Raw genomic sequence first — 20191 nt, forward strand, 5'->3', positions numbered from 1 at the left:
CTGTGTGGTTAGAAGAGTGATTGCCAGGTTCTGAACTTCTTAAGCTGATCTCCATCAGCAGTGACAAGAGCTTTGGAGCAGTGCTCCCAGCTTTCAGGTAGTGATAAACTAGGCTCAAATCACCTTGTCCCTGGAGTGTATGTAGGAATCTCTGCTTGTCTTAAGTTCAGGATTGTCTCTCTGTTGCTGATGGGGAAAATTCAGAGAGGGGCTTTTCAGCGGATGTGCAGCCGAGAGCATCAGCAGTGGGTGTTTCCAGGATCCTTGAATGCTGCCTCCTGCTGCCTTTACAAGAAGGCAGCTCACAGGCAATGGGGGTGGACAGGCGGCAGAGAGCCTCGGCAGCCCTCTCGCTCGGCTTCCTCTCTTTAATCTTCTCTATCACAGCCTTCAGCAGCAGCTACTGGTGTGAAGGAACCCAGAAGGTAGCCAAACCGTTCTGCAGCGAACTTGCAGGTGGCACCCACTGCATTGGGATGAACAGCCCAGGTGCGAATGATAGCAGCCTGGTTCAGTACATCTGGGAGACGGGAGACGACAAGTTTGTGGATCGAAAGTTTCATGCTGGCATTTGGCATTCTTGTGAAGAGATGATCGGTGGAAAAGGTGAGTGCCCTTCTGGGAAACAGTCTTCTTCGTCCTGATTTTCTTTGAGAGAGAAGATAGTTATGTAACTTCTTTCACGTTTTGTCTGGTGCTGGGTGAAAAACAGCAGCTGTGGTGCAATCAGGGTTACAACTGTGAGAAATAAGAACCCCCTGGAATGAAGCATGACTCCTATTAGCTTCTTAGATAACTCTGGGTAGCTCTGAGTGGCAACTCATGAAAGTAATTTGATATTGCCTTCTTCCAGATTTATTTTTACACCCAAATATGGTTTGTGATTTTTCAGTGGTCTCCCATCCAAGTAATAATCAGATTTGTTGCTGCTTCGTTTTTCAGGATCAGCCAGTCAGTTTGCTATTTCCACCTGGCAAAAGCAATGTTCAGATTTTAGCTGTTTCATTTATTTATTTATTTTAGCCTTACTCTTCCATCTGTATAATGGAAGCATTTCTCTACATATGACTTACATCCCATTTATAAACAAGCTGTTAAATTACACACATCGTGTTAGCCTATAATGTGATTTGATTTGGCTCTGCATGTTATAGTGCAAGCTTTCTCAGCCATGACTTTTATGCTAACACATGTAAATGTAACCATGATGATTTGATCAATAAATTGAAGATAAAACAAACCATGGCTTAGCGCATATCCAACCAATTCTAAAATAATCTTCAAAGACTGTGAAATGCTTTAAGGGAGGATACAATCTATTACCCGATGACATCTGTTGCAAAGTTATTTCCCAAAGCTATGTTGACAATTATTTCTCACCCCTTTAGGCAACTGACAGATCAAAATTCTCTTGCTATTCTAATATGGAGGTTGGAAGGGAAGAAAGGATTATGGGGATTAAAATGATTTGAACCATATTCTCCTCATTCAATGCAAGAAGGGACATCACAGAACACTATTTGGAGAGAAATGGGCCCATTGCCTGATTTGGCAGAAACTATACAGAGCCTTAAACTCCAGTCATAATAAATATTTAGACTTTAAAGGGCCATAAGACACTCTATTGTTTGCAAAGAATACAGCAGAGTTAACACTGAAATGAATAGTATTTGGGTGGAAAAGAAGTAATTAAAACTCATAATATTATTTCTTTCACCCAATTTATAAAACAACTAGAAAAATGTTTAAAAGAGTAATTTTTGATGTGGTAGGTAGCTATATAAATGTACTTAATAAATAAATAAAAGTAAAAAATATGGGATAGAAAATTTTTCACCTTGTAGGACACAGGCATACAGACACATTTATGCAGAACAATAATTGGTGTTAAATCTGGGGAATTTGGAGGAACTTATATTTTAAAATACAGCATACGATTGAAAAAGATAAAACCTTGTTTCCTTATTCAGATATTTGGGGCCACCAGTAAAAATGGATTCTGGGCAAATCAGGGTAATTGCCTTTTACCTAGATTAAATACCATTCATCATGTTTTAATGCATGAAGAATATAATAGCTTTTATTAGATATATGGATTTGTCACATTCCTTTATTGGGTATATGAATTCTTCAGACTCTATACATTTACCAAAATATTAGCAGAATGATTCAAATTATAACTGAGCAGAATTGGAAACCTGAGTAGGAAGCCAAGGACAGAATTAATGTTGCAGATCAAGTGTGGAATTTCCAAACCTTTATTTTCTCTTCAAATAGAGGCTGAATGCAAGATATTAAACGGTAATGGTCACTGACCATTGCCATACAGCACCCTTTTAATTACCTGTAATTGTTTTTCCTGAGCAAGAATAAGTCAGTTTACGAGGTGATGTGAGGGAATTAAAAGCACACATATAGATGGAAATTAGGTTTGGAGAAGTTTTCAGGCTGATTTTTCTTTGAAAACTGCTGTCAACTATCTCTCTCTTGCCATAGATATTAATATAAGATAAAAAAATACATGTTTCCAAAAGTTGTGGAACTGTCATTTGCTGAAATGAACCATTCTTTCATCCAAAAGCATAGAAGATGAGCCACAAAGTCACCTCTTGTTTGACCACACAAGGGCTAGTTGGCCTCTGGAAAACCTTTCTCCGTGAGCATCACCCCTGCTGATTTTACAGGATGGTAATATTGAGATTCCTAAGGAAATGATGTTAAAATGCACTGAGCCCTCGGAATGTGCTCTTATGAATGCTGTGCCTGACTTATTTGTAGGAGGGAAGCAAAATAAATCTTCCACTGTGTTTACTTTTAATGAAAAGGGGCTCTCCGTTTTCAAGTAATTGAATAAGGGAGAGTTCATGACCAAACGGTAGCCTCTGGAGACTGCCAATGTGGTTTCCTGCCATTTTTAAGCTGGTAGCAATAAAAGTATTACAGTACAATTCTTTACCTCAGGTTAGAACAAATTCCTGAAATCTCTCTGCCTTGAATGAAAGAAAAAGGAGATCCTTGTTCCTGCCAATGTGATGTGACTCTCCCTACTTCATTTTCCAATCCTCTGTGCTTCTCACCCCTACTACGAAAAAGCTGACCTCTCTTCTGAATGAATATATGGCAAACACATCATTCTAGTCATGGTGCTACATAAATCCTCCCAAAGAAAAGATTCTGAAGGTTTTGGCTCCACCCACTCTTGAGACAACTCTGATGAGGTGCTGGAAGCCAGTTCTTAGTCCTGTTCTGATAGCTCATTTTCTTTCTGCCAGTTTCCAGTCAGCCCTCATTGCATGCCTGAAGATGGAACATGCACCTCACTATTAGTGTTGCTAATCTTACCACTTGGTCTCTGGCCCATGGATCACAACAGCTTCCCAGTTTGGTTATCATTTGCAATATTAGATCTTATTTTCATCAGGATGGCAAATTGTTACAGCAAAACACTCAGGTCAATTGTCTGCTTCTGCAAATTACCTGCTGTTGGCAAGCTGAGCACCCATCCACGTATCTGCTCTTATTTCTTTTAGTCCAAATATGTAAGCTTCATCATGCACTGGCAATCGTTGTGAAAATGCAACACATTTAACAGTTTCCATATTCTTCAAAGAAGTGCTTAATATTTAGTGCCTATATATTTCTGAATCTCCTTGTACCATACATATAGGAAATGCTTCAGAAAGTGCAGGGGAATTTGGATCTGGCCTCCAAAAGTGGGTGGGGTGAAACCATTACTGAGCCCTGAGAAGAAAGAAAGTGTGAGACTCAAAACCACCCTGCCTTGATCTTATTCTCTTTTTTAAAAAAGTGGGGTAGCAAAGGTTATGGACAAGCTTTCAAAATTCTATTAGTATACTTACAACGGTAAAGTAGCATCATTGGAATTCTAGTAATATCTGTTTCTTGACTGGCCTACCTCAAAGCAAATTTCATATCAGATTCTGCCCCAAAGAGGAGATGTTTTTCACAGCAGGAATTGTATATCTCTTTCATGGGACTAGATAGGCAAGATTAGAATTACCCAAACTGAAATGATTTATACAATGATTTACCTAAAGTTTTCTCCACACTCCATTCCATTCTAAATAGTATTCCACTGAGTCATTGCACAGGCAATTCAGACCAGGGCAGTGGTGTGATCATAGGCTAGTACAAAACATTTTTGCCTATAGCACAAGGTTCACCCACTTTGATATTCGGATGATTCCAGCAACCAGATAAAATAAGCAATGCTAGAAGAGACAACATCATCCACTTCACCGAAGGACAACCACCTACTGCAGAGGTAACACATAGCTTTGTCCTTGGAAGATTGACTGCTGCTCTCTCTTCTATATCATCTAATAATAAAGCAGCTGTAATGATCTGAGGTGATCATTACAAACATAGAGAGAGATTTTGTAGTAAGGGGCAGAGAGAGAAATTGGACTAAATTCTTGGATTGGAAAAAAAGGTTTCACCCCCAGATTATGGAGTAACCTTTGGCAACAACAGTTACAGCATATTCAGCTGTTAAATCAGAAGAGAAAGTAAATGGCTAAGAGAACTTGAAGAGGTTTAGAGAAAGGGAAGAGGTTTAGAATTGCTGTAACTTTTCTAGAGAGGGAAAGACAGTGAGAAAATTAGAAAATTAAAATAAGAATAAAGGAGCTATAAGATGAACTCTTCAGCGTTGGAAAAGTTTCGTCCATGAACTCCAAAACCTAATCTGTGGAAAAATCAAGATTAAAGCACCCACAACAAGAGGTTGCCTAGTCTTTGAATAAACACATCCAGTGATAAAGAGACTGCCATCTCTCTGGTCACCCAGAGCACTTAAAGCAATGCTTCCGTTTTTGTTATAATTATTTTATTATTAAAACTTATGCAAACTAAGGAAATATAAAAAAGTAGAAAGGGCAAGGAGAAAAGAAAACACAGGGGAAAGGAAAATACATTTTAAAAGAGGTAATAAAGAAATATAGAAAGAAATGACTTCCCCCTTTATCAATACAAGCAAAAACATTTTCTTAACACCTTCTCTAATGCTGCAACTAAAAAAACCACCTTCATCCCAAATCTCATCTTTTATCTATTGGCAAATAATAAAGCCTCATTTTGCAGTCAGCAAAAGTTCATTAAGAACTACCAAGAGATAGATAGATGATAGATAGATAGATAGATAGATAGATAGATAGATAGATAGATAGATAGATAAATAGATAGATAGATGATAGATAGACAGACATAGACATAGACATAGACATAGACATAGACATAGACATAGACATAGACATATAAGGGGATATATATATATTTGTTTTCTGAGGTTTTTGCGGGTATTTGTATGTGGATCTTTGGTTATTCAGGTTTTCTCCCACGTGATATTGGAAGTATCTTGGCAACGTTTCGACGAAATCTCATTAGTCATCTTCAGGCTTGTATCTTTGGCTTTGTGCTTCTTGGAGATGGCACACCATATACCAGAAGAAAACACACACTAACCACTACCTCAACGCCCAATCCCACCACCACCCAGCACAGATAAACTCCGTGGCCAAAACACTAATCGCCAGAACCAAACGCCTGGCAGACAAGACACACATAAAGACTGAACTATGCACCCTGACTAAAGTACTGACAGCTAACGGCTTCCACAAAAGCAAAATCACTGGCTTGATCCACAAAAACACACTGAGACATAATGGAGACCTAGAAGATGAACAGATCTATGGAACAGCTGTCCTGCCCTACATAAGAGGTACTACAGACAAAATCAGTAAGGTACTACACAGACATCACATCAAGACTGCCTTCAAAACAGACAGAAAAATAGCAGCCATCCTTAGCAACCCCAAAGATAAAATTGACCTGGAAAACCAAGGCATATATGAAGTCCCCTGTGCATCATGCCCAGCCACATACATTGGACAGACCAATAGAAGAATAAGTACCCACCTGGATGAACACAAAAATGCAGTCAAAAAGCTGGAACACACTTCCTCACTAGTCCAACACATGGAAGCCACAGCTCATAGCATCGACTTCAATGGCACCAAAACCCTAGCCACTATAGAAAACCCCAGCCACAGAATTATCAGAGAAGCCATAGAGATTGAAAAAAGACCTGAAAGCATGAATAGAAGAGATGATTCCACCAGACTGTCAATTATTTGGAAGCCTGCACTCACAAACAAAAAAATCTCCACATCACAAGCCAGGCAAACACCTGGGCACAAACAGATCCCCCGATACCTCCAACTCAAACACACCCCAACCAGGAACCCAGATGAAACCTAATAAATGATAGCCGTCCATTTACTTGGAGCCAAGCTGCAGTAAAAGCCTCCAATACAGGAACACAATGTTGCCAACCAATCAAGACAAAAAAAGCCACAAAACAGACAGAAGATATTAGAAACACCAATCAAGCAGAACACAGCAAACTCCAAGACCAATAAACACAGACCAAGACTCCCAACCAATCAGGATGAAGAAAAAACCATTCTGGCACAGCAGTAGGCTAGCCCCAAATTTAAAACTGAAACGGCTGTGAAAGTCTGACTCACATACGAACACAATACAGAAGCCTGATGATGGCAGATGAGATTCTGCCGAAACATTGCTACAACTTTAAAAGCACAACTATAATGACGTGGGAAAATACCCGAACAAAGCTGAATACCATATATATAGATATAGATATAGATATAGATATAGATATAGATATAGATATAGATATAGATATAGGTATAGGTATAGGTATAGGTATAGGTATAGGTATAGATATAGATATAGATAGATGATATAGATATAGATATAGATATAGATATAGATATAGATATAGATATATAGATATATAGATATATAGATATATATGGATATATATGGATATATATGGATATATATGGATATATATCCCTTATTATATACCCTTCAAATTATGTCCCACAAAATTTATTTATCATCTTTTCTTCATCTTGTCTTAATACAATAGCTTATCACTTTCTCTAAAAATACCACAAAAATTCTCCTCTTTCCTTATCTTATCTACAAACAACTCTTAAAAATTTCATCATTTAGTCCTAGTCAAGAAAAGCTCTTAGAAAAAAACAGAATCATATACAGTCTAACCTTGATCAAATAAGCCAACTTTGTAAACATGTATTTTACTTTTAAAAGTCTTGATATTTATTATTTTTAAGTAATATTTTTTCTTTTTTTCTTTTCCTTTTTTCAGGAATTCTTTCTAAATATAATACATCTCTTCAGATTTACTTTGGATTTATAATACATTTACTTTGGAAGTACGAAAATTGTCCAAATCACATTTTTGAGTTAACACCTATTTTTCCAAGTAACTCTTTTGGTTTATTATTTGGGTGTCCCTTTTAATTGATAAAACCTTGGCCAATTTCATTTGTTAGTACTATATAATATAGTATTATTACTATATAATACTGTCAGTATTATTCTTGTATCCTGACAATTTTAAATCTGAATTTAAACCAGCCTGCTTTTCAATTATATTTTCTTCTATCTCTCTTTAAAGCCCATTCTTATTGTATGAGACGGTCTAAAGAGTAAGTTATAGGTACATCAGGGGTGGGATTCTACCAGTTTGCACCTATTCGCTAGAACCAGTTGTTAACATTCTAAGCTGTCCGGAGAACTGGTTGTTAGAAGAAATTACTGGCCTAATCCTGTAAAGAAGGCAGGAAGGAAACATTCTGGTGTTGCTTATAGAAACTGCCTCTCCATTAACCCTTATTACATTCTTGGCAGGACTAGACTTCCTGTCTCAGGAATGTCTCTGGAGTTTTTTTCCCCTCCTTTGCTGGTACTTTGCTTGTGTGGAGTGACCATTTAAAGTTACAATGGCACTGAAAAAAGTGACTTATGACCATTTTTCACACTTACGACTGTTGTAGCATCCCCACAGTCATGAGAAGCCAGGCGAGGAGATGTGTGCCTCAATGTGAGTGATGTTGAGTTGGCCACACCCAGCCAGTCACATGACCACCAAGGCACGCCCACCAACTAAATCACGCCCACCGGTTGTTAAAAAATTTGAATCCCACACCTGAGGTACATTGCTACCAAGTATTGTTGAATTTTTCCAGAATTAAAATACTTTTTTTTCTATTTTGTATTAGTGGATCTTCTCCTTTATTTCTTTTTTTAGTTGTTTCTAGTAATGAGCCTTCACAGTCTCCTCTTATCATGTTTTTATTTCATCCAGAACATTTCACCAGGAAGAGATTAGAATACTTCCTGTATTGTTTACAATCATATTAAAATACAAATAAATATATTAAAATAAATATATTATTATTTAATATACATTAAAGATATATAAACCTATATTTCTAATATGATTTTTTTAAAAATTACAGGAAATATTTCATATTTTTCTTTTTCAGAGTTCTGTTTCCAAATCAATCTGGACTGGATTGTTAGTCCAGTTAAAAAATGCCCAAAATCCACATTTTAATTATGCTTTTTCCACTTATTTCCAAATAAAAAGCTTTTTTTAATTTTAAACTTGCACAAATCTTTTATTAAGGGTTGGAGGAAAACATCCAGTGTAAATAAAACTTGTCCTTCTGAAGATTCTCAGTATCAAAAAAAGAATTTTCTTTTCTAAAGCGCCTGTAGGCCAGACAAGGAATAATGGATGGAAACTGAACAAGGAGAGATTTAACCTGGAAATAAGGAGAAACTTTCCGACAGTGAGAACAATCAACCAATGGAACAGCTTGCCCTTGGAAGTTGTGGGAGCGCCATCACTTGAGACTTTCAAGAAGAGATTGGACTGCCATTTGTCAGAAATGGTGTAGGCTCTCCCGCTTGGGCGGGGGGTTGGACTAGATGACCTACAAGGTCCCTTCCAAGTCTGATTATCTGTATCTGTATCCTTCACCAGTTCCATTTTCTGCTGCAATCATGAGCATTGCTAAAAGCAAAGCTGTGTTTTAGTCCACTATTGCTTCTTTAGAAGCTCTAATATATTTTTTCCCCAATTTGTCTGTGATGGTAATTGTATGCAACCCATCCAGTTGGAGGATGTTTTTCTAAAAGCTAGAAAATAATATTGAAACATACCAAGGTTATTCAAGGTTTATCCACTGATTTGTCTCTCTGAAGATGTTGCATGTTTTGGTACAACTGTCTACGTTTCCATAAATAGGAGATACAGTGAGTTCTTTGGAAAGACTCTGCTACTGGGTGATAAAGTGACTCCCTCAGGGGAGTTTCTGATGAGATAATGTTATCCTGGCATGTGAGAACAAACCTAAAAGTGCTGATGGATTATACTACCAACAGCCCCTTTTGTAAAAGTACAAATAGTGCAAGTGAGAAGAGACACTCCAGATCAAAAGCTGCCTGATTGTATCTGCATTCTGATACCATAAAAATACCAAAATAAGACACATGAAACCAGGTGGATGGATGCTTTCCCAAAAGATGACTTCCACAGGGCTTTGCCTTCCACATAAAACAGTAGTGGAACGTTTTATCTCAGTGCTTCTGGCTTCCCCGCCATCTGCTTCCAACTTGCTGCTTGTGGGAAGCTCTTGTTCCTATAAATGTTAGCAAGATAAGAACCCAAATGGGGCAAATATGACACTTATGTTTCTTTTTAAAAAAAAATCTTTAATTTTCAAGTGCTCATTTTATGTGCCTTATAGGTGAGAAATGCAGAAGTTTCATCAGCCTGACACCCCCAGCAGTTCAAGGTAATTATATATTGTCAGTGTTTCAAGTTCTTTCTATATTTATATCTAGTGTTCTGAATCACAAGGGAAAACAATCTTTTAACACACACACACACACACACGCACATCCAGGTTTTATGAAACATACATTGCCATAGAAAGATAGATGTTCAGAATTTTTGCTGAATGTAAATTTGGGCCCGGATGAGACAGTCCTTCATTCTCCATGCAGTTAATGTATATGTCAGCTTAGAGATAAATCTTAAAGAGGTCCAATCTGGTTTTCTAATTTGAAAGCAGGAAAAGCAAGACTCTTCTGCAGGCTAAGTCCAATCATCGTGGCAAATTGATGGCAGACTAGATAGAAATGCTGATAATTACTGTCTCAAACATCTGACAGGTTCCAGATTGGGGGAAGTGGCTATACTCACCCATCCTTAAAATCAATTGCCGGCTGCTCTGAAAAGAAATCAAATTTGATAACCATGTACAATATGTAGCTCTGTTGCTGGTTTATAGAAACAAAAATGTCTTTAAAATGGTCTTAGTGCACTGATTTATGTGTGTGTGTATGTATATGTTCCAGGAGTTCTATGGTTGTCCGTTGCAGCGGAGATCCTCTACATTATTTTACTCATGATGGGCATCACTCTCATGTTGATCGAAATCTGTCATTCCATCAGCATCCTGGATGGGCTGAAGCTTAATGCATTTGCTGCTATATTCACTGTTTTGGCAGGTAACAGTTTGGGAATGTTTCTGTTGAGAGTTAAAGTAAGCCAAAGGAAGAAATGATCAATAGAAAGAAATTATTTTTTTATACTAGGCATAGAAAGATAAGTTCTTAAGGATGGGAAGAGTTGTCTTGTTCTAAGAGAATTAGCTGCTGATACACAAACTCTGCACATTAAAGGGTGTTTTAGTGTGAGGAAAAACTGCCACCCATTTCAACAAAGGAATTCTGGGAAGTGATGGCTGCAATGACAGTGAAGGAACGGACAGAAAATCCAAACAAGATAGAGCACCTGCTTTGAATGTAAAAGGTCCTAGTTCATCTCCAGTTAGTACAATTCCTCACACCAAAGGTGATTGGATTAGTTCTCTACTTGTCATCTTCTGCTTATTTATCTTTTAAGTCCACCGTGATTTAGCAAGAGCTAAATCTGTTCAAATATGTCTTCCTCCCACCCCTTGGGAAATTCACTCAGCACTTTACATGCCCTAGAATCAATTCATCAAGGAGTCATTTATTGAAACTATGATTGACTGTTACAGGTCTCCTCGGAATGGTGGCTCACATGATGTATACAACTGTATTTCAAATGACAGTAAATTTTGGTCCAGAGGACTGGAGGCCTCAGATGTGGGATTATGGCTGGTCTTACTGGTAAGTTTTGAAGCAAAATGTACCACAAAAAGGTGGGCATGGGTCAAATCATTCTGAGGGAGCTATTAAAATTAAAGCTGCCTTTTAAAAATAATAATAATAATAATTCTTATCTCAATGACAAAGTATTGTAGCCATGTCTGAGAATAGAATCACAAGAACTTGCAGGCTTGCTTCTCAAGGGTACCACACAGGTGCTTAAAATTGATGGTGACATCTTAACAGCAATGGTTGTGTGTGAAATTCAAAGATGAAAAATATCTTGTCTTTCTCTGAGTACAGAAAGCTCTGATTAAGTTATATTTCTCCTATCACTGAGGTTTTGCAAAGGAATTATTTCTTTCTATACAGATATTGACCCCTGGAATTTCATCAAGTTGCCCAAAAGAAATATAGTTATGGAGTGGCTGAAGGATATGAGAAAATGAATCTTCCATCTGCATAAGCTTTCTTAGTTTAGCAGCCAAGCCAGTTAGAGATCTGTTGAAAGGGATATATTTTTACAAATATGTTCAGAACCTATAAAAAGGTGTTAGCAGCTCAGTAACCATTTCCCCCCATATATATGAGTAATAAATTTGTTTGTGCCACCATTTTAGTATTAGGATTGGGATTCCCCCCCCCCCCAATTGTTGTCAAAAACAACGATGACCCTCATTTTTTAAAACAGCATAAATTGCATTTGGTGGCTTTGCTACTGATTGGTGGTTGAAATATCATCAGATCGTCTCATTTGATGCATCATTTTTCATTAGTTGGGTGTCCTGTGGTGAATTAAAAAGGAATGCTAACCGAATGACAAAAAAGTGTCACTGATGAACCCTAGTAGTGGCATTTCTACTTTTTCCCTGGTGGCATGAACATGTGGAACAGATTTGCCTCTTCCCTCTGTAAAATTTCCCCATAGAAATGTTCATGTGTGCTCATTCAGCCCGACTTTAAAAGCAATGAAATGTAAAGGCACAAATCTGAAATCATTGTGAGTTTAATTGCAAAACAAGCCCAACAGGATGCTCTTACATGATGGAAAAGCGTTTTAAAAGACAGGTTGTTAGAAATAAATGTAAGAGATCTGCGGGCTGCTTAGTCTGGGGGTGGGCGGGTGTATGACTGTGTCCTGTCATTTTTCCCCCCTTTTTTCTCAAATTGACAGCTTGGCGTGGGTTTCCTTTGCCTGCTGCATGGCTTCCTCTGTGACCACAATGAACAGATACACAAAAACTATTTTGGAATTTAAATATAAACAGAAAAAACTGGAGAGAGGTCTACGAGCTAAATCCAAGCCTCCTGTTCCAGAAAAGGCTTGGAAGATGTATGTTGACACCCTCCAGAGAACAACCGAGGACTTCATGCATCCCTTAACAGACATTCACAACCCATCCAGTCCTATGGGATTTGCGGAGTTAAATAATATTCCTGTGGTACATTGTGAAGAATATTGCTAAGAAGGAGATCCCGGATTGTTGGTTGTGTTTTGTGTTATGGAAAGTACCAATGTATGTATGTTGCATTTTTCTTTTGTATGTTAAGAATTGATTTTCCAGTGGAAAGCCATGGTGATGACCTACAAAGGAAACACTTTTAACATTTCTAATTTGGGGGTGTTCTCTTCTCTTTTGCTTTGACGGCACTAGTTAGGTAGGGAGGGAGATTGATAGCATAATCCCATCCAGGTATCCTCAGAAAAAAAATTCCAATGATTCCAGTGGGACTTACCATTCATTTGAACAACCAGGTTGCTCCAACATGAATATGGATCAACAACTATTTCTTGAGGATCTGCTAATATCAGATCTGTTGATAGCATCCTCTACACCAGCCCATCAGGTAGGCAACTTCTGCCTGTCTTTCCCTGCTGTGCATCAAAAGTAGTGGCTTCCAACCAGAGGTGGTATTCTACCAGTTCGCACCTATTCACTAGAACCAGTTGTTAACATTCTAAGCTGTCCGGAGAACTGGTTGTTAGAAGAAATTACTGGCCTAATCCTGTAAACAAGGCAGGAAGGAAACACGCTGGTGTTGCTTATAGAAACTGCCTCTCCGTTAACCCTTATTACATTCTTGGCAGGACTAGACTTCCTGTCTCAGGAACATCTCTGGAATTTTTTTCCCCTTCTTTGCTGGTACTTTGCTTGTGTGGAGTGACCATTCAAAGTTACAATGGCACTGGAAAAAGTCACTTATGATCATTTTTCACACTTATGACTGTTGCAGCATCCCCACAATCATGAGAGGCCAGGTGAGGAGATGCGTGCCTCGATGTGACTGATATTTAGTTGGCCACACCCAGCCAATAACATGACCACCAAGCCATATCCACCCAGTCACATGACCACCAAGCCATGCCCACCACCTAAGCCACAACCACAGAACCAATTGTTAAAAATTTTGAATCCCAGCCCTGCTTCTGACTGGTGCTGGCACAAACAGCACTATCAATTTCATCTGTTCATTTCATTGTTGGCACACTGTTCCACTTCTGTTGGCTATCACATGCTATTACAGGAATGCTTCTTTTAATCTGGTCATTGTTACTGCCTTCCATGGCCATTTGTGCCAGGCTACCAACCCACTTCTGAAGGACTTCAACCAGGGACCTGTGAGTTTTTTGTACTCATTTTATTCATTTAATCAGTGGTCCAATTAAAAACCACCCTTCTTTCCTCCCTTCCTTCTTTCCTTTCTTTCTTGGGATGCAGTGCTTAGAATGCAGTATTGCAGACTGACTCTGCCCACAGCCATCAATTCTGACTGGTTAGTAAAATGAGGATCCAGATTGTTGGGAACAACATGCTAACATTTGTAAACCATTCAGAGAGTGCTGTAAAGCACTGGGGAGCACTGTGTATAAGTCTAAGTGCTATTTCTATTACTCTTTCTTTCTTTCTTTCTTTCTTTCTTTCTTTCTTTCTTTCTTTCTTTCTTTCTTTCTTTCTTTCTTTCTCTCTTTCTTTCTTTCTGTCTCTCTTTCTCTCTCTCTCTCTCTCTCTCTCTTCTTTCTTTTCTTTAGTGAGATGTAACTATGAAATGGCAAATCTTTCTTTTGTAATCTTTCTTTTTAAACCAGATTAAATTGATATAACTGTTCCACCAATTTCATCTCCTAGCCTAGTCATTTAGGAAACATAGTAAAACAGAATTTTTAATTGTTTAAATTTCTTACTGGTCTACTAATGGGCATACCAGATACAAAAAGTCTCCATGGAAAACCAGTTTTCTACAGATCTGCCTGCTGGGGGAAAAAGGGGGCTAATGCTTAATTTGTTGACATGGGCCAGACAGATGAGAAGCAGAAGTGGGCGGGGGCATAGTAAGCATTGTTTATGTCAGGCACCATTGTGACCAAAGTGGAGGAAATCAGCTTTATTTCTTTAAAGATATTTTTTAAATCCCACTTTTATTATATTTATTATATTTATAAATAATTCAGGATAGTGATAATGCTCCTTCTTCTTCCTACTTTCCTCACAACAGCAATCAGTTGGCTTTCCTCCCTAAAATGGGGCTTGAACTGATAGTCTTCTGCTTTTTAGCCTGGTGCCTTAACCACTAAATCAAACTGGCTCTTAGTAAGTTTATGCATTTTAAGGTTATAATGCAGAAAAGTCCTTATTCTCCTTTAGTGAGTCTAGCACCTTTACAGTTAATTCCTCTCTGCAACGTGGCATTTTATCTTGACTAGGTCATGGCATTACATTGAAAACTTACAGCTGGTATATTTGATGTGTATACCAGTAGTTAATAATATTGAGAAAGTGCTAAATATTTCAAAAAAGATAGAAAAGAAAAAGTACTTCTATGATTATTCATACATTTTGATGAAGCCAAATATAGAAACTTTTGTGTTTTGTTTTGTTTTGTTTTGATCTGTCCTTTTTTCCTTAAAATGTCTTTAGAGGTTTCAGCTCTGTGTAACTTCAGTACACCTTTCTTATTAGAAGTGAAGTTTTATAATTCAGAATGGAGTTTCACTTCCCAAACCACCACACACTTTTAATAATGCCCAGAGAAGCACCGGCAAAAGTTTCCTTCCAACAAGTAATTAAGAAAACTTTCATATTTTAACTTTCAGGTGCCAAGGGATGCAGCTTTAAGCAGCTAATTATTATCTGGCAAGCAAATCTCACCAATTGGGTTTTATATTTTTGGCTGCAGGCAGAGGTGAAATAAACAAAGGAAGTTATTATGAAGTATTTAACAGCTCGATTTTCTTGATGCCTTTCTTGGTCTTAGATTAAGAGTTCTGTAATTTTTGCTGTGAGTGACAGTTAAAGCAACCTGCATTATTAGGACAGGAGAAAAAAAATGATCAGTCATCAAACTTTACCAAAAATATCCAAGGTCTTCTTACCATAAGATAAAACCAGCTAGAGTATGGTTCACCTATGGGTACCATTTTCCCATCTTTGCATTAGATGAGATAAAAGAACTCTATTGTATTTTACTCTTACTGCTGTATGCCTCAGATGCCATGCCCTTTTGCAGTTCCCCAGCCTGGATCAACAAATGATGTACAGAATGTCAAACAAAGCATTGATCCACAAGATACAGGAAAAGAGTTTTATATATTACTCTTAAAATCCTATTGAAATGTACTGAAATGCATTAAAAATTCCTACAAAGCAACCTGTATAATCAGACAGTGTTCTAAAATCCAGATATCAGCCCAAATGTAGCTTAGAGTAAATACTGTATGTCCCCAGATTTATGAGACAAGTGTAGCAAACTGGCAAGCAGATATAATCTGAATTATTGCTTTAAATGGGTTTTACTTTCAAATAAGTATGTATAGGATTAACTAGACTGAGCTGGTAGAAATGTTGGCTCATTTATCATGCCAGATGACACTGATATGGAAAAGAACACATCACTGTGAGTTCTGTTTCAAAAAAAAAAAAAAGCATATCTATCTGTTTTCAAGGCACAATGTAAAACTTCTGTAATAAATGTTGAGAGGAAAATTGTGCTTGATTTGCAAAATCCCCCCCCCCCCCATATTCAGTTTCCTACATGTTTAGCTGGATCTCTGAAATAATTGGAGGTCCATATTAACCTAAACTAAATTTGGCACTTAAATTAAAATGTCCAAGTTGCGATGGGTGTGCTTGAGGATTGAACCTTTTTTCATGTTGTCTCCCTGTATCGTCTTTTTACAACTGTAAAAACCTTTCTTCACTAGTGATCTTTGATGGAATTTGATTCTTGCTGTGCAATAAAAAGAGCTTCACAATACCTTGTGGTTTGAAATTGGTAGATGTTTTGCAGTTATGAAAACATTACCCTAAGAATGTATATAAATCATGTCTGGGGATATGGACACGGAGGTTGGCAAATTATCCTGTGGTGTCAGTGTGAGAAAAGATTTCAAGTCTGTGTTCAGATCTCATGCTCCTCCATTTCCAAATTGGATTTCGCCTATATGTGTTTTACCATTTTTTATCAAAAAATGTCCATGAAAGTGGAGAGGATGGGTGGGTGGATGGATGGTTTATTACTAGCTGGATAAATGTCTTGTTTGGTAGTGGTATGTGGTTTTTTTTTCACAAGAAACAAATAAATTATATTTCTTAATAGGTTTGGAATAGCTTTGTAGATAATGATGTTCTGAAAGGTAATGCTTTCCAAGAAGTATTGCTGGAGGGAATTTGGTAACTTGTAATCTCATCATACCAAAAAAACAGCAAGTTAGAGATGGACAGGGCAAATCAGCCCTTTTCTAGTTTTTCCCCCCATTTCCAGTTATTTTCCCTTTTCTACTAGTGATAAAATTCCATATTGCAGTAATTTTTGCAATTGGGGAGTAATGTTAGCACTTTGCTTTTGTGCATAATACAAATCCTGCAATTAATTCTTGGTTTGCCCTGGATATAGAAACTACGCAGCGCAGTATGTTCTTTTCTGAAATCTTTTCAAACCTCGCTAGAGGATGGCATGATGTCCTACTATGCTTAAGAAGTGTGCTAAGCTTCAGACATCTTCCATTATTGGAGAACTGGGGAAATTCCTATACATTTGATTCAGTTTTCAGATTTCTTTGTGCGTACAGGTGGGGTGAGAGAAAGTGACTTCGGCTTAAATTATTATCTTTTCATCAGAAATGTCCCCATTTCTTGATGGAAACAACTGCAGTGATATCAGAAGGAATAATAAATCAGAATGGATATGCTCATTCCTTAGAAGGTTGCATATTTATATTCTACCCCATCCATTAAGGACAAAATGTACGTCAGATGTTTGTTCAATCTGTATTTTTTCCCCAGTTCTTTTTTCTTTCCAGCTTTAGTTTATATTAGCAGTAATGTTAACGACCATTTTGCATGAGAAAACATCATGAAACATTTTGTTGTCCCCTCCAACATCCCTTCTGCTAGAAGGTGATACTCTGGAGCAAACTTCTTTACCTGCTCAAATTAGAATCCTGCCTATCATAGAGAGGGCAAAACTACTTCTGAGAGCTTGTTCCTGTATCAGGGGAGCAATATTAGGAAACCCGAGACACAAACACTTTATACTTAGTCTTGTTTCCTGTCAGATCATAATCATTTTGGCCATTTGCACATGTTGTTAATTTCTGAGTACTGCAGCATGTCACTGGAAAGAGATATGCAATTCTTATTTTTCAATGATTTTACTCTTATCTTTATATGGCACTTTAGAAAGATAGGTGCAATGGCTATACACTAAAGATGTTTATAGTTTCATGTTCATACAGAAAAATTGCAAAGGAGAATAGGAAATAAAATGATGAATAAGTGGGTAATTCGTTCAACAAACATATGTTGCATTAGCTACAAAGATGTATGAGTAATCTGGTCATTGACTGAAAGAAAAAAAACAAATAAAGTCAAGTTCCGGTTTGCAGCGCTTTGGGGCAGGCAGGAATCCGCGATCGTGTGCGGTTTCTGCCTGCACTCGCCGCTGGAGTGCCCCGAGCCACCCGGCTTCTGGGCTAAGCCACCCCGTAGAAGGTGGTGAAGACAGGGGAGATCTGGCAGGGTCGAGAGAAATCGCACCTCTCCTCCCTAGCCGGCTAAACTCCCTTTTCCGAAGGTGGTAAGAGCAGCGGTCAGAAATGGCTGCCACAAAGAAGCGCTCAGCCGGAAAAGAAAGTGCAGGAGGAAGTCAAGAAGTGAACGTTTTTAGCTGACCGGGACAAGAAGCCGCAATTAAGATACCCTGGAATTTGAAATTTGCAGAGGATACATCACTCCCAGAGACTCACAAGCGGCGAATGAAAGTTAAAAGGGAAAGTTCTTTTTTTTTCACTCCCCTTCCTAACATTGACAGCGAACAGAAATGAATGAGAAATTGGAAAAACCCGCTTTGGCATCAATAGGTAACTAGACTGGATAATTAAATGTCAAGGGATAATAAGGATTTCTGAACATTTTTAAAAAAATTTCTTTGCTGTAAGTGGGAAGGGAGAGGAAAAGAATTGGAGCAGGATTTGGAAGGAAGGAGGAGATTGCCTAGAATTTGAAAGAATCATTAAATACTAATAAGACTTCTAAAAGATACATTTTAACTGGAATTTTGTAACTAAACAGTAACCCCAGGAAGAGAAAGTGAAGAAAGAAGAAAGTGTCAAAAGAAACAGCTTATTTGGATTGTTTGGTGACTTTGGGACTTTTGGAAATTATATTTGAAGGACTAAAAACACTTGGGTGGTTGTTTGGAAAAAAAAATTCTTTCTATAATGGTATCACTTGTGGATGAACTGAAAATTGAATTCAAAAAATACAAAGAAGTCCTCTTTGTAGAAGGGAAGGGCTCTTTTGGCTCTCTTTTTCAATTCTTAGAAATGGCGGTTTGCACCTATGAGAAACTGACTGCGCAACAAGATGATTGGGACAAAGAAGAAACCATCTTTGATGAACAAGTAACTTTACTTGGGGAAGAAAGGGGAAAGGAGGAAAAGAAAATGGAGACTTTAAGATTTAAAAAAACAACCAAAAAAGGGAAAAATAGGGTGAAAAGTGGATATAATGTTAGAAAACAACAGAAAGTGAGAATACAGAAGAGGGAAATGGAGGTGGAGAGACAAGGGGGTAAAAAGGGCAGAGAGAAAAAGAAGCAAGGGAGGAAGGAAGGGATGAGAAGTTTCAATGGTGTGGAGCTAGATGTAAAGAAACAGGATTTATTTAGAGATAATGGGTAAGAATTTAATTGAAAAAGGGATTCTGCAAAGGTACATAAGATTGTATTGTTATATTTGTATTAGAAATAATGTTAGAAAATTGGCAACAACATGTGATTAAAAAGTGGGATAAAATATCCAGTGTAATTCAGTGAAATTTTTGTGAATAAAAGGAAGGCAATGAAATAAATGAGAGAATTGAAGTAGGAAGGAATGGGAACATTTTAATGATACAATGTTTTAAATATAAGTAAAAGTGGGGGGGGGATAATTATGGAAAGTTTATAAGTGTTCCCATAAAAGTATGATATTTAACTGAAAAGTAATGTGCAAAATGTTCAAGATTTAAATGAATATTAATATTAATGATAGATTTGAATTGGTATGGATTGTTGTTTTAATTATATTACATATTTATAATTTTTTCTTTAAAAAAAATATAGTGTGTAATTTTAGAATGTACTAAGCAGAACCCAAATGGAAGTTATGTACTATACTAAGTGTTATAAACTTAGGGGAAAGAGATAAAGGCGTCATGCTCCAATTAGTGTACAGGAGAAATTTTGTTTAAAGAGAAAAGATAATAGATAGCTGGAAACAGGACAGAAAAAGAATAATAAGCATAATGATTTGAACTGAGATGAGATAAATAAAATAAAACTAAAAAAGTTAAAAGAGGAGAAGCTATATAGAAAATGTAAAATGGTAATAAGATATGAAATGGTATATAAAATGAACATGAATTTGAACTTGTGTCTGTACGAAGAGATGTAACCCGGGATCAAGCTGCTTTCAGAAAAGATGTTTTATGTTTTTATGTTTTATGTTTTGTTTGTTTGTGCATTGTTTTTGAAAATCAATAAAATTTGTTGGAAAAAAAAAGAAAAAGAACAAATAAAGTCTAAGTCATATACGACAACAAATAAACCAAAGGACCAGACAATTTTTTTCAAAAAAACAGAATAACAT

General features: G+C 37.2%; 1 protein-coding gene across 2 annotated transcripts; it reads left to right on the forward strand.

Moving 5' to 3' along the window:
* GSG1L2 (GSG1 like 2) lies at nt 1-16620 on the forward strand. Of its 2 annotated transcripts, XR_015747644.1 has the most exons (6): nt 1-606; nt 9672-9719; nt 10285-10437; nt 10974-11085; nt 12239-12581; nt 15158-16620. XR_015747644.1 is itself a non-coding variant. In XM_026667235.2 (5 exons), exons 1-5 carry the CDS (start codon nt 312-314, stop codon nt 12528-12530), a joined length of 900 nt encoding a protein of 299 aa, XP_026523020.2. In that variant the 5' UTR covers nt 2-311; the 3' UTR covers nt 12531-12764. The 2 variants fall into 2 exon arrangements, 1 of the variants encoding a protein (XP_026523020.2); XM_026667235.2 differs by lacking the exon at nt 15158-16620 and having other exon boundaries at nt 2-606; nt 12239-12764.
* The last annotated feature ends 3571 nt before the right edge of the window (nt 16621-20191 follow it).

The sequence above is a fragment of the Notechis scutatus genome, chromosome 2, assembly GCF_049901735.1.
Source record: "Notechis scutatus isolate UNSWTSFEM ecotype Mainland chromosome 2, rNotScu1.2, whole genome shotgun sequence".
NCBI classification, from domain to species: domain Eukaryota; kingdom Metazoa; phylum Chordata; class Lepidosauria; order Squamata; family Elapidae; genus Notechis; species Notechis scutatus.